The 20,187-nt window shown below is 37.6% G+C and overlaps 2 protein-coding genes across 3 annotated transcripts in view; one reads left to right on the forward strand and one right to left on the reverse strand.

Annotated features, from left to right (window-relative positions):
• The window catches only part of LOC122671415 (pheophytinase, chloroplastic), a 33,760-nt gene extending 15,287 nt beyond the window's left edge, over positions 1 to 18,473 (forward strand). Inside the window, exons 2-7 of one of the 2 annotated variants that reach the window (XM_043868610.1) lie at positions 13,916 to 13,927; positions 14,284 to 15,066; positions 16,461 to 16,687; positions 17,074 to 17,265; positions 17,358 to 17,514; positions 17,989 to 18,473. In XM_043868610.1, the coding sequence (XP_043724545.1) occupies positions 14,299 to 15,066; positions 16,461 to 16,687; positions 17,074 to 17,265; positions 17,358 to 17,514; positions 17,989 to 18,231 (1,587 nt within the window). In that variant the 5' untranslated portion in view covers positions 13,916 to 13,927; positions 14,284 to 14,298 and the 3' untranslated portion in view covers positions 18,232 to 18,473. Of the gene's footprint in view, positions 1 to 13,032; positions 13,038 to 13,915; positions 13,928 to 14,283; positions 15,067 to 16,460; positions 16,688 to 17,073; positions 17,266 to 17,357; positions 17,515 to 17,988 lie in introns of both variants that reach the window. The other variant, XM_043868611.1, reaches the window with a different exon arrangement.
• On the reverse strand, positions 1,888 to 2,754 carry LOC122672513 (U-box domain-containing protein 17-like). The gene has a single exon (XM_043869975.1). The coding sequence runs from the start codon at positions 2,752 to 2,754 to the stop codon at positions 1,888 to 1,890; it is 867 nt and encodes a 288-aa protein (XP_043725910.1).
• Positions 18,474 to 20,187: the final 1,714 nt, after the last annotated feature.

The following is a 20,187-nucleotide window of genomic DNA, read 5'->3' on the forward strand; positions in this document are numbered from 1 at the left end:
AATGAGATGAGACCCAGGAAGTCCCTTGCAATACAGAGTTGTATATATTGAAGCGACGACCTAAAGCTTGGATTGCTTTGCAAAGAGTGGTGACTAGAGCAGCTGGGCTAGAACTCAAATTTGATGTCGTTGGCCAGGGAGGGGGCGGGGTGGGGTGGTGGTTTGGGGTTGCAAGGCAGGGATGATGTGGGCTGCTGTAGAGGTTGGAGAGGTGACTTTGGCCAGTTGCAGTAGGTGATGCAAGCTGCAATGTTCTTCGTTCGACTGAGGAAGAAGAAGATGGGGTGAGGTGCAAGAGTTCAAAGGCGGAGATGGCAAAGTTACAGAGATAGACCGGGGAAGACGAAGATAGGTAAGGTTTAGTTCTTGTAATGGAAAGGGCAAAATTGATTTTATAAAATTACTAACATGGTGACATAACTACTTAACTGTTACTCAGATATTTCCGTTAGTTTTTGGGTTCAAATTGATATATTAGCCTTTAGTGGGCTGGCATTAATTCCACGGTCCAACAGAAGGGGTGTTGATGAAAATTTCCCAAGATAAAACCCTACTATCTAGGGGAAAAACTGAAAACTAACTCAATCACATAAATTTAGAAAGCAAGAAACCATCTTCAGATTTCAGATCCAATAAGAAAACCGATCTTGATTTAGGGATTGATCTTTAAACATTGAAAACGAGAAGAGAAAAAAATACAAAAAGGGAGAAAGGAGGTTAAAAGAGCAGAAAATCATGGAAAAACAAAATAAGTTGACTAGTAAAATCCCTGAAAGTCTTGCAGATTTTCAGAATCTTCAAGCTCTTGATCTCTCATACAATCAAATTTTAGGTCCCATTCCAAAGCAGATCTTCGGATTGAGGAATCTTACGAAGCTTCGGCGGCAATCCAATGATTTATTGGGTTTCATACCACCAGACATCAGAAACTGCACAAATCTGTACCGGTTCCAAATCAATAACAACAGGCTCATGGGTACGATTCCAGCCGAGATTGGGAACTTGAGGAATTGAATTTCTGAGACATGAGCAATGACCGGGTCATCGGTGGGATTCTCCTCTTCGCAGTTCGCCGGAGAAGAAAGGGAATGGTAAAGAGGGGAAATGGGTTTGGGCTAAGGGTAAAATGGTCTATGGAAAAAACTGAAGGGTAATATAGGATTTTTTAAAAGTTTAACTACAATTAACGGTTTAAAGTTGATAGTAAAGGCTTATTTGTAAGCCTCCCAATAATCCAGGGGTGCATGTAAAAGGTGAAACTAAAGGGATGTTCTGTTATTGTTTCAAACACCAAGGGGGTGGTGCATGTAATTTGCTCAATTTTAAATATTGAAAAGTGTTCCAATGTTTATAAAAAGGATAAAGTACACGTATCCCCTATAATGCACCCAATATTCTTTGTATTCCCCTAAGTGGTTCAATATTCCACATAATATTTCACGTACCACCCCTATTTTACACCCCAAATGTCAGATAGGTCCAATTTGTTAAATACCACCATAAGATGCCAAACTTTTGACCATTTTACCATTTGCTCCATTTTCTTAAATTTGAAAAAACTTAATTACCCTACCTTATTTGTTACCTTAAACTAATTGAAAATGATCATTTTATCTTTTGTTTTATTTTTATAATTGAAAAGATCTAATTGCCCTCATTTATTACCCTAACTTTATTTGAAAAGACTATTTTATTCTTAAATATTTATTCTTAAAATCCCCAAAATGAATTATCTTCTTTTACATACCCACCGCCACCGCCACCCACCATTGGCCTTGGGTTCTAAGACAATTGTTGCGGAGAAGAAATCGAGTATCGAAATGGTCGGTGAAGATGGAGTATCGGAAGCCAGCGGCGGGGATGAGAAGTTTTCTGGTGGGAAGGATCTCAGCCATTCTCTCTTCCAGTTTTAGCCAGCAACCGCAGCTCGCGAACAGCGACTGTTTTTACCACCTCTGACCCATTTGATAACTGTTGAATTAGAAGCTCAGCTGTTGCTGTGTTAGCTTTGATTGCAGCTTTGGAAGCTGCAGCCACTGCAATGGTTTCCATTGTCGTATCTGGACTATCTGATGGATCAAAATGTATCCCATGAGCAGAGCACCACTGGAAGATTAGATTTCGGAGAGCTCGATTTGGCACAAGACGAGTGTGAGCAAGGATCTGTCCTGTCTTTGGACAGCTGCAACGCCCTTCTTCCATCCCATGGGCTATGGAAAGTCGATCATAGGTCTGCCCCATTGAGATTATTACCGGGTATCGCATCAAGTTCAAAGATATTAGGCAAATAAAATCCTTTGGAATTGGAACACTAGATTCACCATTATCCAAAGAAATAAGACCCTTGTTCTGTTTCTTATGGTTACCAGTTCCCATTTCTTCATCCTCAAAGCCAAAAAGCAAAAATCTGCAATACCTTGTAAGGGCGACAAACCCATTGAGTACTGAGACAGTCGGTTCAACATCCCCCTCAAGATTATAAATCTGCTCTTCCAGGAATTCAATCTCAGCTCTACAAGTTTTTGCATCTCGAATCCCCAATCTGTCGATGAAAAGAATATGCAACTCTTCCTGATCAGGAATATGTCCCCGCTCAAACTCTTCAGGGAAGGAGAAGAGCTGAAGCCTCAGCATCTCATCAAGTTGGTCAATAAATGACTTGGCTTTGCTTGACTGGCTCTGCATAAGCTCAATATGCTCTCTGATGTCCAGAGATAGCTCGAGCTCTTTCAACGGGAATATGTCGAGAAGCATGGAGATCTCCTGGTTGAGGTCGTGGAAATGACCAGAAATCGTAGAGTTCTGGAGGAGGCTTCCGATACTTCTCAGAGAGCATATTGGGTGAGATCCTTCCCACCAGAAAACTTCTCATCCCCGCCGCTGGCTTCCGATACTCCATCTTCACCGACCATTTCGATACTCGATTTCTTATCCACAACAATGATAGCCCTTTTCCTCTCATTTGTCTTAGAACCCAAAGCCAATGGTGGGTGGTGGTGGTGGTGGGTATGTAAAAGAAGATGATGATTTGGGGAAGATGAGGGCATTTTGGGGTTTTTAGGAATAAATATTTAGGGGTAAAATAATCTTTTTAAATTAGGTTAGGGTAATACATAAATGAGGGCAATTAGATCTTTTCATTTATAAAAATAAAACAAAAGGTAAAATGATCATTTTCAATTAGTTTAGGGCAACAAATAAGTGAGGGTAATTAAGTCTTTTCAGATTTAAGAAAATGGAACAAAGGGTAAAATGGTCAAAATTTTGGCATTTAACGGATTGGACCTATCTGGCATTTGGGGTGTAAAACAGGGATGGTACGTGGATTATTGAAGGGTGGTACGTGGAATATTGAGCAGCTTAAGGGGGTATGAGGAATATTGGGTGCATTATTGAAGGGTGGTACGTGGAATATTGAGCAGCTTAGGGGGGTATGAGGAATATTGGGTGCATTATAGGGGGTACGTGTACTTTACCCTTATAAAAACAAACATTAGAAAAATTTTCACCATGTAAAATTTTACATTTAAGAAGTAAAATTTGCTGCGAAAAATTTTACCACCGGGCTGCCCATCGGCTGCCTAGCCATGTGTTAGTATCTTTGCCTACCCAGTGTGAAATGACACCGTTGTCCAGCCAATTCCACACTCCCCATTGATGCATGCCGTTAGCTTGCAGAAAGCGAGCCACATACCCAACTCTCGCCCAAGACTAATAACCAGATTTGAAATATTTTGAAAGATACACAATCATGTTTGGTAATGATTAAAAAAATCCTCATTTGGTTTTGCTTTCAATTAATTTCGATTATCTATATTTCCCTTGCAGCCAAAAGGATACCTTTGGCAATACCAAACAAACTTCAGGCCCATATAAGACGTGGCAACCAACATGGACTAGGAAAGCCCAAAGCCCATGATAATCATGTCACCTTGTGTGTGGGATTTTTATCCGTTGCGTAACTGCAGCATTGTTGTATTCATCGTGCGGCACTGCAGGTGCCCTGTGTGTCATGTGGGATCCACTGTGCACACATGGCACTTGCAGCGCCGCACGATGAGTACAGCAGCACTACAATTACAACAGCGGATAAAATCCTTGTGTGTGCAACCCTAAGGGAAATAGAGTATTTTGCTATAGATAAAATGGAATGGACTAGGGGTAAAACTAACAAAAAAAACCTAATTTTTTTTAGGGAAAATAAGGGCAAAATTGTTCGATAGGACTGATCAATGCCAATCTATATCGATTTTTGGGATGACTAATATCGATTTGATATCGTGCACTAAATCCATCCAACCAAGTGAGTGGTGTGTTAAAGTGGCTAATGGCCAAAAATGAAATTAACTATGGCCAAAAATGAAATTAACTAAGGCTCCGTTAGTTTTAGGGTAAAATTTTCTTGTGTTTGTTATCAGTAGGCAGCGTTTTTTTTTTTTTTTTTTTTTTTTTTTTGGTAAACCAGTAGGCAGCGTTTGGTTGCAAGGGAAATTAAAAGAAAATGAAATGAAAATTTTCAAACCTAAAAAAAAAAAATTTGTAAATCTCATTGATTGTATAAATTACTTAAAATTTCTTACCATATCTACTAATGTTACATTTGACATGTAACTTTTATTTTACTTAGTAAAGGGAAATTTGAAAATCAAATATGGAATGATTTGGAATCACTGACAAAGTCACATGGTGTAATGATTACAACAGTTTTTTTTTTTTTTTTAAAGTTTGAAAATTTCACTTTCCTCTCCTTTATTTTCCTTTTTAAACTAAAATATGATGTAAAATTCATTAAAAATAAACGGCAAAAGGTTTCATGCACTGCTGTGAAAGGTGCATGACCTTACCTGCAACCGTTGGATGGGGATGAGGCCATGAGGGGTTGTGTAGTGTACACGATCATGTCCATCCAACGGGTGCAAGCGTGACCGTGCATCATGCATGACTGTGTACAAAAAACTCTCCTAAATAAATAATGGGGGAGCATATGGGCCATGTGTGCGTGAGAGCCAGTGAGAGTGCATCGGCATCTCGGGAGTGGGATTTCCACCTTTCATGATTGCACCTCCAATGTGTCTGGCCTCTTCTTCCCCTCAAAAAAAGAACATTTCCCATAAATAATATAGGGACTGGGATTTTGCTCCTGTCCAGCCGTGGTGGGAGCTGGACAGTCCAGCACCCCCTTAAAATCGTTACACCTAGCCTTTAGGCCATCCAACGGTCACAAAACATTAATGATAAATTTAATCCATCCTCCTTTCTCACCTGCTCGTTGGACAAAACCCGACCCGACTTCATTCAAAATTTGGGAAATCAAAACCTCTGGTTAGCCTCGCTGTCACCGGATCCCTTGAAGAAGATGAGTAATGGCAATGAGGAGCAAAGAATCTTCTTCTAATTCCCCTGTACCAAGAACGAAAATCGATTTAGGGTATCCCCTTAAGAACGAAAATTAAAGAAAGAGATAGAAAAGGAGAGAGAAGAAGATGAATCACCTTACCTAGTTACCCTTGCCGTCGCCGGATCTCTTGAAGAAGATGAATGATTCAAGTAATGGCGGTGAGGAGGATGGTGGTCTTCTCAGAAGCAGGAGCTGGAGGTGAGAGGAGAGGATCCCTTCGCCGTTCAAATGGGAAGCAAAACTTCGTTCTCTGTTCACCGTTCAAACGGGAAGATGGAGATGAGCCTTCCTAGGTTTGAGCGAGTTCAACCAGTGAAGATGGAGATTCGAAGAAAGGAGGATGAGAAGGAGAATCGAGAGGTTTTGATTTCCCAAATTTTGAATGAATTCGGGTTGGGTTTCCTCAAACAAACAAGTGAGAAAGAAAGATGGATTAAATTTACAGAAAATTATTTGCACACCTCCTGTACTATGGTCTAATTACTTAGTCCCCAAACGTTTGAAACAATTATTTGAACACACCCCCTGTAGATTACTATTTTTTTCAATTAGCCCTGTTTGTTAGTCAGTTATTGTTACCATGGGTTAAATATTTTATAAATACCTAAACTACCCTTAAGGTATAGTGAAATGACATATTTTCTTCTTCTTCTCCCTGCAACCCAAAAAAACGGCAGTCATGGTTGTTGTATAAAAAACCATTAGGACATCCTCGAAGATTAAGCCCGCAATGGTCTTGTACTCTCGCATCCTTCTCTGGGGTTCTTCGTCTGCGATGGCTGAAAAGTACTCTATGAAACCCTAAAACGAAAGCATCTTACTTTCCTCTCTTCATCTTCACTTCACTTCCCCTTCCTCAATCCTGAGCCCTGAAACCCCCCTCCCCCTCCAAGAATCGATTCTTCTCTGCAGCTCTGACCATGTTCATTAAAAGAAAAAAAATAAAAACCGATACCCAATGAACAAGGAAATTGATCTGATTTAAACCCTAATTAGGGCGATTCCATTGGGGAAGACAATTTTTTTATTTTCTTTTTCCTCTTCATCTTCTTTCTGCACTTTGAAACAATGATTCCGCCACCAGCCCCAAACTCTTACCAATAATAGTCATACACAGAATTTACCGAACACTTCATCAACGGTGCTGCTTCCAAAACCTCTCTTGTGATAAGAGTTAAAATCTGGGGAGAGGTCTTAGGTTTCCCTTCAAAGCGACCCAAATTCCTTTCTAACCAAATGTGACTGCTTTCCATACGTCTTTCAGCTTTGAAGCCCACGCAAGAGATTGCCACCATTGAAACAAATACATGATAGAATTGTGAGATCTCCAAGCAAACCCGAATAGGCCAGCAAACCTCCTCCAAAGAGAACGAAAATGGGCAATTCAGAAAAATGTGATCTATCGTTTCACAAGCGACATGACATAGGTCACATATGGAAACCAGGGGCATTCCTTTCTGAGTTATCAAATTATCAGTAGGAAGCTTTGAATGCATAAAATGCCATCCAAAGATAATGTCTTGGCTGAAAATATATTTCCCAAATAAAAGGAGACCACAGAACCTTTGTGAGTATTACGGATCTTGTTCCAAGCAGAAAGAACAGAAAAAGGTCCAGACGGGGGTTAGGCCCCAAATACAAGAATCCTCCATGTCTGAAATAGGTAACTCAATCAGCATTGCTTCATCACATATGGTCTTCATGCTAACCGAGATGAGGTTGGTTCCCTTAAGGAACAACAAAGCTGACTGCAACGATGATGGGTTCTCGGAAGCAATGGATCTGAGGTCCAAGAGAAGCCAGCTTCATTTGCCAAGACCTTGACACAATCAGATGCCAACAATGGTGGAGGTTGGAATCGATCAAATCCTTGCCTCGAAGGAGCAAACTTCTCCTAACTGGTTCTGAGTTTCTGAAGACGAAAACCATTCTGAACTACTGAAACCCCTTTCGTTTTCTCTCTTTTCTTCTCCGATTTTGTCTCTCTGCCCCACTGATTTCACGACTTCTCTCTCCTTCTCTCTCTGTTCCCCTATTTTCCCCTGTGTTCCCCGATTTCTTTCTTGCTCTCTCCAAAACTAAAAACCAAAACCAGATGCAGAACTTCATGCCGCACCTAAAGTAGTTGCCATTGGAGTACGGGAGAAGAAATCAGTGATAGGCCGTTGAACGACACGAAGGGAAGCACTAGCGGGTTGTTTGCAGGAGGAGGAGGAGGAAGAAGAAGAAAAAAGAAAGAAGAAGGGTAATTTGGTAATTTTAATTTTATTGTTTTCTATTGAATAGGTGATAAGGGTAAAATGGATATTTCTATTTAAACACTAACAACAGACTAATACCGTCAGGTTTGAGGGAGTGTCAAGTAATTGTTTGAAACATTGGTAATCATAAGCAAAATGGCCATAATAGAAGGGGTGTCTAAGTAATTTTCTCTTAAATTTATCATTAATGTTTTGTGACCGTTGGATGTTCTAAAGGGCAGGTGTAACAATCTTAAGGGGGTGATGGACAGGAGGGATTGTTTTTCTGTGATACCAACATTTCCCCAAAGCCATCATGGCAAGCAGGGTCGTGTGGTTAATGTTTCTTCATCTTTATGTTCATCATCGTCGTTGCCGGAAACGTTTACTTCGGAAACACATAAATCGCGTGCAGGAAAAGTATGAATCTAAATCTATCTATCCCTGAAACTGAAAAGGAGCTCAGAAAATCCACAACGAAAGAGTCAAAAAATGTAAGAAGGCCAATGTAGATAGACTCTACCAGATTCACAGATTAAAGATTTTAGAGATAGATCCATCCAGTGAAACGCAAATTAAAAGCTAGCTAGGGAGATATAAGATAGATACTTACTTGTTGAACAACCGCAGGTAGGTCTCATCTCTGCCTCGCCTCTCTGGTCGGGGGAATTTATCGGATCGCAAGCAGCTAGCTGTATGTAAATCTTGAGGAACTCTGATTCTGCCATCGCAAGCAAAGAGAGAAAAATTTGATGAACTATCAGGTCTCTCAGTATGAAACTCTGATTCTGCCATCGCAAGCAAAGAGAGAAAAATTTGATGAACTATCAGGTCTCTCAGTATGAAACTCTGATTCTGCCATCGTTTGTTTTCCTCTGGGAGAACGATGAGAGAGAGAGAGAGAGAGAGCACACACATTCAGTTTGAAAATTTTCGGAAGAAAAGTTCGTATAAGGTTTTCGGAATAGGGCGTAAAAAATACGTTCAGGATTTTAAAAATCCGATCGAAAATTTCGTTTGCCGTTTGAAAGATTCGTTTTGGGATCTGAAAAAGTCGTTTTAGGGTTTCAAAAACTTCGGAGACTGTTTGAAATATTCGTTTATACTTTGAAACACTTCGGTTATATTGAAATGTTGGATTAGTTTTGAAAAAATTCGTATATGATTTGAAACGTTCTTCTAGCCGTTGGATTATGTATATTTTTTTTTTTGGTGCGAATTGGATTATGTATATTAGATATGAACTCAATGTGAAGTATGCATATTCTATGTACGATTTCTTCGCCAGAATTCTCATTGGCGAAGGTGGTAGTAGGGATGTAAACGGATCGAATTCGGTCGGATAGCGGCATTATCATATTCGTATCCGATTATATTTGGACGGATTCGGATAATATCTTAACGGTTTTCGGACGGATTCGGATAATTTACGGATAGTGATTTTTTGAATATAGGTTCTCCTAAATGGATATGAATATGAGTTGAATACGATTTTTCGACTATCCGTTGATATATTTATCGTTTTTATGATGAGGGTTAGGGTTGAGACTTGAGTTCAGTAACTACCTTTTCTTCTACTCTTTTTAGTCTTTTATCCGTTTTTCATTCATAGTGATTTTTTAATAGATATGTAATTCCATGTATTACATTGCGTAAAACAATATATATAAACCAATAGCAAATCTAGGAAAAGAATCATATTATCTTAACTAATAAATTTATAAAAATAAGATAACAAAATCCAATAAGGTAACTTAAAAGGATAAACAAACACATAGTTATATTTTAGATATTTTATTACCGTCGGACTGCTAAACGAATCGGATAATAATCGATCGGATAGAGGGATTATCATATTCGTATCCGATTAATTTCTGACGGATTCGGATTCTCCTAAACGAATATGAATGCGGATCGAATACGAATTTACGAATATCCATTTACATCCCTAGGTGGTAGTATTCTTTCATCTGTATTGCCTCATATGGCGTGGAAAGAGCATTGGAGAACAATGGGGGCATTTTTGAGACCCACCAAATTATTAGGGAATTTGACATGAATTTAGCTGATTTGGATGTTTTAATGGAGTGGAATTAGATTCCAATGCCAGTATCACTTGGACTTCCTCACATCAAAATTGTTGTGATTGTTCTTGCAAAAATTAAGAACAACTTCTTCTGAAAAGTAAAGAAGTCCTTTAAATCTTGGGTCTATTATGTATTCTGGTCAATCGAGTATGATAAACATTTCAGCTTATTTAGACATGTTGCAACATAGAGTTCACAAGTTCCACCAAAACTAGGGTTGTCAATCTGGGATAAGAATTGAAGCCGAATCAGAATCGACCAATTAAAAACATAAATCGATTGGAAATTAACGATTATTAATAGGTCGATTCTGGTCCTAGCCATTAGAGCTTTTCATATTTTAGAATTAGAACCGAATCTAAATTGATTAACATGTTAGAACCAATCAAGAACCGATTAGGTACCGGTACCGGTACCGACAATGAGAGTTTATACATGTTATGGTTTTTCACTCACTACCATTTACTCTTTTGAGCCAAGCATGTCTCATATTAAATGGGCCGCCCAGTCTACAGGATTTATATTTCATAAAATTTGTTTAATTTTTGTCATAATAAATTATGTATGGGTCCAATTGACAGCCCTAACCTAAACTACAAATTCGATTGGCATTGTAGGGAAGAAAAATCCCATAATGAAATATATACATTATTATTATTATTATTATTATATTTACCAAAAAAAAAAAAAACATATTATGAAATAACATATCAAAATGCTCGGCAAGAAAATCAAGACCATAAGAAACCTGCGATATGTTACTTGTCCAAGAATTGATACAGCCCTGATATAGAGTGAGCTCAGGTAAGGTTGAAATTGAATCTTAAACTCATGCAGTTGCCAACTAAACTATAACATGTGAATAATTTACATTAAATATTAAGTGGCCAAGACAACACAATAACTTCATAGGTAATAAATTTAGAATCACCTTTTAATCGTGTGCAGTTGTTCTGTATTGGTTGATTCTTGCTTCAAGAAAATTTTCTTTGACTAAATGTAGTGCCTTCACAACATCGTTCATGTCCATACATTCTCTGGGCAATTCCACGGAGCATTGGACTGGAATTTCAATTATTGACGTTATACAATCCTGCAATTCATCTATCTTATGACTAGGGCCTTCAATTTTGTTGATAGCATCCTCTTCAATTTCTTCACTTTGTTTTTCCTTGGGTAGGAGTGTTGGATCTAAAATTTGCATCATATGCATAGGCAAAGCTACCTTTGCAAAATTATGGAGATTTAAGTCATCAATAAACATCTGAACTGTTGGCCTTTTTTCCTGTGAACTTTTCTAATAAAAGGATCACATAGCTAAACACGTCCCCCTTGTAAGTTTGTCCTTCCACCCATACCATATTCTGAAATTTAGAAACCTCTTGATATTAGTATAACAATAACAAATTTGCATATTTTTCATATAATACAAGAAATTACGTTCTAAAATATGGAAATTTTGAACAAGCTATTCAAAAGTATTAAGTTACATGATAATTTCTTCAATTTGAGAGTCATGATTATTTTGATTATGTTAAAAAGAATCCAACCTAAATTTGGTTCAATTAGATAGCAGATTGAGTTTGTTCATAGTATAACCAATTCCTAATTGAAATGAATATGACTAAAACCATGATACATTTTAATTAATACAAAAAAGTGTATTGACATACTCAATCAATTATCCAGAATAAGATCTGAATATCCAATAATAGTTGGGTTGAAACGTTAACCTTGATAAACATCCTAAATCATCATTTTTTTTTTTGGGGTAAAGCATTCTAAATCATCATTTGGATCATGTTTAACAACCTACAATGGATTTTGATTAGAATAGTTAGCAACAAGTAAAGGGAATTTAGATCTAAAGAATCAAAATTTAATATATTAATGATTCAAAATAAAATTGTATAGTTTATTTGTTACCTGGAACAGCATAGCCAATAGATCCTTGGTCTCATCATCAAGCTTCAGACTTTCCTTTATTGCTCATTATTCTATTTATTTTCCTCCTCCGTCTCATCATCAAGTTTCAGACTTTCTTTTATTGCTAAAACAAGCTCCTTCCCATCACAGTCTTTTAGTTGCCCCAACGTATTCATGAATGGCATCAACCATGAACAAGGCTTCGCAGCATGCTGCCCATCAGCGGAGAGGGATGTGGAAGAAAAAGGAAAAGGAAGTGGAAGGAGGGCGGTGGTGAGGATGGGGGCAGTGACGGGGGAGGGAGATACAGAGGAACTAAACTCGACGGGAAAGGGAGTCGGAGACGGAGAGGGAGAAAGGAGAAGAGAAAATTATCAAAATGCCCTTGTCAACACAAAGGTGTAAATGATATGGTAAAAGGTATAAAAGACTGGTTATAAAAATCAATTATAACCAGGGGTTGGTTACAAACAGCTTTACCCAAAAAATAATATTAATTACTTATTTCAAGTGGGGGTAAATAAGGAATGAGGTTTTATTAAGGGTAGTATGGACATTTAGATTAAAATTGGGCAATAACATCATCACTTAATTGTTCTAATCTAACGGTAAAGGTATGGTTGTAAGGTTTTTCTAAAATATAGGGGAGGTTTTTGAAATAGATTAAACTACAGGGGTGATAGACGTTATAGATTCAAACTACAGGGGTAGTAAACATAATTTTCCCAAATATAAAAAAACGTATGACAAAGGATGGCCATCTTCCTATCTTCACAAAAAATTGAACAGGACATGCCAAACAGAATTCCACTCCCAAATTGATTCTACAAAACAAGAATCAACATAATCAAAAAATAAGAGTGGAACCAAATGTAGCTTAGAATGAGAACACTCTCAATTTTCATACTGAGAGAGAGAGAGAGACGATCTCAAACGGTTCACACGGAACGGTCAAAACCAGATGGCCAATCCTAGGTGGTCCTACATCTTAAAACTCTTTCTCCTCCTTAACTATGTGGGCCTGTATTTGAATGGTTAAATACTCCATCATTTGCACATCCATTGGTTTGATGTATGCGATACCAATACATGTGGGCAACATGATATCCCCCCCCCCCCAATCAAAGGTTAGCACTCTCTCTGTCTATCTTTCTTTTCTTCATGTGAGATGACCTCAGCGTCTTCCTATGTATGAAACTGTTTCGCCGCATCTCATTGGTTTGCTCTTCGATTTATACCATTTTCTTAGAGAAACTGTAGGAATGATTGAATCAAATCAAATTGCTCATTTGTGGTAAGAGTGTTATTACCCCTTATGGCCTCTGTTCCTGCGTCAACTTGGCAGTGATGAATATCAAAACTTCCTTTCTGAAGGACTTAGCTAGAAAACCCATATTTAGATGGATACGATTCAAAAGAGAAGAGTCATTCGAAAACATTATGCTCAAGTGAAGAGTTTCTTCCATAATTAATAAAGACTTTCTTTTTTTTTTTTGGAAAATGAAGATTATATTCAGTCTCACCCAAATACAGCTTAGGCTAGCCTGATAATTACATAATGCAAAATGGGAACAAGAGAAAGCAACATCCAAAATTTCTAAATTATTAACACACGAGCAGTGTTCTTTGCATTTGCAAGAGATGCCATTTCTGCCTGAAAGAACTACTCACTAGCTAGTCAGACTAGAGGGAGGGAAGCCAACCTAGAAAATCACGCCTTTCGGATGGAATGCAACACCTACTATTGAGGGTGACGGAACAATTTTGCAAAGGAGGGCAATAAGGTCATTTTAAGTGGAGAGGAGAGAGAGAGAGAGAGAGAGAGAGAGAGAGAGAGAGAGAGAGGAGAGAGAGAGAGAGAGAGAAATTTCCCTTTACCAAAAAAATTGAAAAAGAGAGGGTAGGCTTGGGAGAGCAAAATATCTGGAAGAAATGTACAAATACAATCACTATATTTGGCTATAAAGCCACAATAGTGTCTTTCTCCCAACCAAACTGAGTGGTGCTAATGTTGCTAACGGCCAAAAATGGAACATTCACACATGCAATAATTTCTGGTTTCTTCGTTTCTCCGTCTCTTCTCTCACCATCTAAAACCAAAAAAAAGTCTTCAAAGATGGTGAAGCGTTTAAGCAATCGAGATCGAAATCTCGTATTTCTGGACTCTCTCAGTAGACTTCTTGAGCTACACGGAAAAAATCGAGAATTTCTTCACTTGAATCTGCTTTATATACTAGTTCGGTAGTTCCATCTGCAACTACTGCGAGTCTAACTAGGTATGCAAGTCAATTCCCTTTTTTTTTTTTTTGCTTTCTGTATTCTTTTTGTCAAATTTTGATTCCTTTGATCTTACAAAGTTTAGAACCGTTAACTATCGATCTAATTGATTGTATGATACTCCCCTTTTTGTTAATTCGCTCGATTTGCTTAATTCCCAACCATATTAATTCTCTTTGATTGGATTACTGTATTCTTTTTTATCTGTGTCTATTAACTTGAATTCCTACATCTGGAGTTTGTTCAGGCTTTTTATTCATTGAGTTCAGAACTGCTCTATCTTGATCTTTTAGTGGGTTACTTCTTTGTTAGTTCCTTTTCTATCATATTTTGACACTTATTGCTTATGACAGGAATCCATCTTTAAGTGATGGAATTGCTCTCCTACTACCATTATGCTCCATGCTGTCATGTTGATAAATTGAACTGGAAATTAGTTGAGAAAAGCTTGAATTCAAGCAGGTCCAAGCTCTTTCATGGTAGAAGAGCTAAAGCTATGTGTCTTGGATCTAGTTCCAACCGGGATTCTTTGGGTCTTTTTGATCTGGAGCATTTCAATTATTCTAACATCCAGAGTTCTGATCAGCGGTATAGGATGCGATCATTTAGTTCAGTTGAAGGTTTCCATAGTGCCATCAGTCCCAATACTCTGAATGAAAGCTCTAATGATTATGTGGTTGGCGGGAAAGATGATGTTAGAAATGTTTCAGAAAGGGATGAATCAACTACAAAGGTTTTAATTCCAGGTCTGCCTGATGAGTCTAATGGTGACTCTGGTTCGCCAATCAGTAGTGGTTATTGGGAATGGAAGCCGAAACTTACTATACATTATGAAAAATCAGGGACTGAAAATGTCAGCTCTCCCCCTATACTCTTCCTTCCTGGTTTTGGCGTGGGATCTTTTCACTACGAGAAACAATTGAAGGATCTGGGCCGTGAATTCAGAGTGTGGGCAGTTGATTTTTTAGGGCAGGGCAAGTCATTGCCATCTGAAGATCCTGCTCCTCTGGGTATGAATGAAGGTTTATCAGAAGAGGACTTGTTATGGGGTTTTGGACATGAACCTGAACCATGGGCTAAAGAGCTAGTTTACTCAGTTGATTTGTGGCAGGACCAGGTTCGCTATTTCATAGAACAGGTATTAACTGCATTTCTGATTCTGCCACAGCATTGGTTACCTACTTATTTTTGTGAACCCCTTACAGTTCGATCACTTATTTTGTCAACACAACAACCTTTATTATAATAAGAAGTACCAAATCATATAAATAGAAATTCTCTTAATTCATAAAAAAAATAGAAATTTCATTGAGCTTTGCATAATTCAGATACTGAAACGAATACTCAAAATTTAATAAATAAGACTTAAATTATAGTAGCGCCTATCAGATGGGATTCTTGTATCTGTTTTGTGGGTTGAATAGAAAGTTGTGTTTCTGTTCCTGATTTAAATGTCTGTTTTCACTTCCATATGTTGGATCTGAGGTCATATTTATGGTTCTCTGCTCATTTTTTTAAGAGGATTTGAGTTCTAATTAATACTTAGCTTACATATATAAAAGTTAAACCATTGTGGCAACATTTCAAATCGGGTAATTGTATCTGCATATGTGCCCTGATTTTGGGAAATAAAGAGTCCTTCTGTGTTGGCATTGTTTGTATTGGTGTCAGTACTTTTTTTTTGGTCTTCCCTAAATGTATCTTAGATCATTACTGGTTTTGCAGCACTGATGAAGAAGATTGGGTTCTTATTGCTCCTCTGTCATTGTAGGCTTCCCTGTTGAACCCTGGTTTTCCGAGGAAAACTCTACATCTATTCAAAAGTGCAGGAAACAGCTTAAACAAGCAAATGCTTATGCATTTCATCAGCATCGTCAGATTTAATAGTTATTACATATCCTTGTCATAGATTTTGGAAAATGAAGAGTCATATCCTTGTTTCCACAATCAGCTTCTGCATTTACACCAGTTCTTAGCATCTTTGCTTATTTTTATGGTTTCATCCACTGTTGAAGAAGGTTTGGATTTTCTTATTGATATTTTGTTATAGGCCCCCTCATCAAGCCTGGTTTTCCATAGTAAATCCTAAATCTGTTTCACTGTGTGTCATGATTGTTCGGACCAACAGTATAAATGTTCCTTTTTCTGGAGACTGCCTGTCCGGCTATTTATCCATTTATACATCTCTATGCTTAGTGAAACGTGTTAGGGGTTAAAATTCTTGATGTATTTATTGTTCTTTTCTTGTTTTCCCCTTGTTAACTGTTTTAAGAAAAAAAATTTTGTATGATTCCGAAGGAGAAAAGTTTGGGGCTTTTATCTGCTAGACTAGCTCTGTTTGCTAAGTTGATAAAAGTCTGCTTTTACACCACAGACCTGGCTCAGAATCTGTACTTTATGGTTCTACTTATACCCATAAAAATCCACAGAAAACTGACCTGCTTGGATATAAACAAGAATTAAAAATCTTTAACCGTTTCTAGATATATTACTTTTCTACACCCTAAACTTAAACTCTTGTTCTTGATACAGGTTATTGGTGAACCAGTTTATATTGTTGGGAACTCACTTGGAGGATTTGTTGCAGTGTACTTTGCAGCATGCAACCCTCAACTAGTAAAGGGTGTTACATTGCTCAACGCCACTCCATTTTGGGGATTTCTGCCCAATCCTTCTAGATCCCCGAGATTATCCAGGATTTTCCCATGGGCTGGAACATTTCCACTTCCTTCCAGTGTCAGAAAGCTGATAGAATTGATGTAAGTTTTTAATTCAAGAAATCAAGTACATCTTATTATTTCTTTTTATGTAATAATTGGGATTGGCACTGGCTTCTAATTTGACATGAAACTAGCATATGTTTCATTTAGGGAAATGCTAGGTCCACGAACACACAGGCAATATGATGTTGATGGTGGGGTGTAAAAGTATAGAAAATCCTCTATCCGTGGAAATAGTATTTCTTCTTTTATTGCACATAACCAAAGTGGAAACTTCTAGGGCATGTAGTGTTGTTCGATGTTCCATTTCGATCATATTTTCCTTTAAAAGAAGATTCTTTTTTATTTGTTTCTTTTGTCACTGTTCTCCTAGTAAGTAGTAACCAGGCAATGGATGACTGAAACCATCCTTTCTTTGATTCTAGATGGAAAAAGATAAGTGATCCCACCAGCATAGCAGCTGTTCTTGGACAGGTCTATGCTGATCATTCAACAAATGTAGATAAAGTTTTTTCTCGTATACTTGAAACAACGCAGCACCCAGCAGCAGCTGCATCATTTGCGTCGATTATGTTTGCTCCTAGGGGACAACTTTCCTTCGAGGAAGCTTTATCTAGGTAGGAACTTCAAGAACTCAAACTCCTATAGATACATTATTTATGTTCTCATTGTTTCCCCAAATTAAGAGACTTCCAATGATACATTTCAGGTGTAAAATGAATAGTACACCAATTTGTCTCATGTATGGGAAAGAAGATCCGTGGGTGAAGCCCATTTGGGGGCTTCAGGTGAAACAGAAAATGCCTGAAGCTCCATATTTTGAGATTAGCCCAGCAGGTCACTGCCCCCACGATGAAGTTCCTGAGGTACATCTCCTTTCTTGATTGGTTAAATAAGTGGTTTTAAATGCAAATTCTCTTATTACTCCTTTTTTTTTATCTAAAGAATCATCAGCACCTTAGTAGTCACGGCGTCTATGTGACCCAAGGCATTGGAGGATGTCTGGGCGCAAGGCGACACCAACAAGGCACTTGGACACCTAGGTGACGCTTAGGTGACACCTTGACAACTATGATCAACATACAAAATTTGCTAAGGTCTTTGATGCCTAGCACATATCTTATATGGTAGGCAAAACAAATAGTAGGATCCCTATTTTGTCAAGAACTTGCCCATGTGCAAGAACAGAATATAGGTTATGCATTGATTGGTCCTACTGAAATTAGAATTTATGCATTACTTATTTAGGATCTTTTCAAATTTATAAAATGGTTGCTTAACGCTTTATTTTTCATCTCTATTTGCGCACTAACTGAGATCTGCTTATCATTGCTAAGCAGGTTGTGAACTATTTACTACGTGGATGGATTAGAAACATAGAAACCCAAGGATCCGTTGGATTACCTCTCATAGACGATCCTGCATCTATACAGTTTAGTGTCTTGAGGGAATTAGAGTTTGTCAGAGAAGGATCAAGAAAATCAGTAGTTGTAAGTTTCTTCGGGTCCAGGTTCTCTGTATGGAATCTGATAAGCTCTTTTCTTAAGTCACGGATTGCAGATTTGGGAATTAATTCACGATAAGGGAACCTACCTCTGTTTCTCAAAAGGCTATTGTAAATCCACAAAGGTATAATGTACTTTGATTTATTATTGTATTGACAAAATTCAGTCCGTCCATGTATACATATTGTACATATCTGTGGAACATTGGAAGGCATCTTATTGTACAAATCTGTGGTCTGCTTTCTGCTTCCTGACTTGGTGTTTAAAGCTTTCATACCTTGTACTAATTATGTGCAATAAACTGTCTTATCCTTGTTGTCGACCGACCAGGTGATTGAGTATGGCTTCTAATCACCTTATTAGTGGCAGTCATTTTGCAATTGGAAAATGGAGAGGTCTTCTGGGATCCTTTTAAATTTGATTGTACTTCCCATCATATGCATGATAGGTGGAAAATAAGTAGTTGTTTTTCTGTGAACAAAATCCTCTCCTCCCCAGCTCGATGCAAAACTGTCAAGTTTATGGAGCATATTCAATTCATATAAGAGTTGAGATTTAAAGAGTCTGGATTCTCTAATTCAGAGATTGTGACTTTTGGATCCTAAACAGTTCCAGCATTCTCTTGGATTTGCAGTGGCATTGTAACCACAACAATTTTAGTAAAACTTGGATATCTTGTGCAACAGTCCTTGATTTGCTTCAAACTTTGGTTTTGTTCTTCCTTGATTCATTAAAGTATTTGTTTGGGTGTGTCAATATCGGATTTTTTTTTAATAATTACGAATGGTCTTGCCAGACAAGTTTTTGAACAATCAAATTGGATTGCATTTCACTTAGTATTGACAATACTAAAAAACTCCACTTCAAAACAGAGCAAAGAAGACATAAAGATTTAACGTGGTTCACACATCGTTATGATGTACTACATCCACGGGCGAAGCTGAAGATGATTCACTATATAATGGGAGAAAATACAATGAAGATCTCTCAAGAACACCCAAAGGTCGGCAAGAAATCTCTCCAGAAACCCTAACACGAAAAACCCCAAATCTTACTTCTCACTCTTATTTGTACAACTAGACAATAAGACAAATAAATAGTTCTTCAAGTTGAGACAAGCCCTGCGCTACCATCACAGACTTCAAAAAAGAATCCCATTCAAATTGTCACCAAAAATGTCGGAGTGGGCCAATCTTCGAAAATGTGTACAAGAATTCAAGACATACATAACACTCTCCATTCACTTTAGTGATCATTGTGGGCATATTTATTGTTTCTTTGTGATGACCTTGTGATCAACTTAACTTTCCTTTACTAAAAAGAAACAGAGAGAGCAGAAAGTTGAAAATGGCCTCGGTACCAGACAAATAGTAACATAGAGTAATCACCGCAATCTAACTACCAATAAATGAATTTATTAACTGTAATCAGAAGATCGATTTAAATTATTACTTCTAATTTTCCTACCAACTCAAGTAAAGAGCAGGTTGGTTAAAGTAAAATTGATTAAATATATGAAATACAAATCCTGTGGCCAAGTGGCCCATCAGTACCCATTTTAATATCAGTATGCTTAGCTCAAGAGAATGAATAGTTAGTGAAAAACCTAAACACCCATATATAAACTCCAATAATCGATACCTAATCGGTTCTAACCAGTTAATTGATGCAGTCCGGTTCCAATTCTGAAATATAAATCACTCTAATGGCTAGAACCAAAACCGACTTATAAATAATTGGTTCTAGTCAATCTCGGTTTTTAATTGTTTGGTTTTTTGGTCTGGTTCCAATTCCTGCCCTAGATTGACACCCTTAATTTGTGAACTTTATGTTGCTACGGACAAATAATATTAAATGTTTACTATACTCAATCAACCAAAATACGTAATAGATCCAAGATTTAAAAATTAAAGACTTCTTTTTTTATAAAACAGAGAAGTTGTTCTTAATCCTTGCAAGAGTAATTACTAGAATTCCCAACAATTCTAATAATGTAGTTCAAGTGATGCTTGCATTAGAATATACTTTCAAAAT

This window comes from Telopea speciosissima, chromosome 8, assembly GCF_018873765.1.
Source record: "Telopea speciosissima isolate NSW1024214 ecotype Mountain lineage chromosome 8, Tspe_v1, whole genome shotgun sequence".
NCBI lineage: Eukaryota > Viridiplantae > Streptophyta > Magnoliopsida > Proteales > Proteaceae > Telopea > Telopea speciosissima.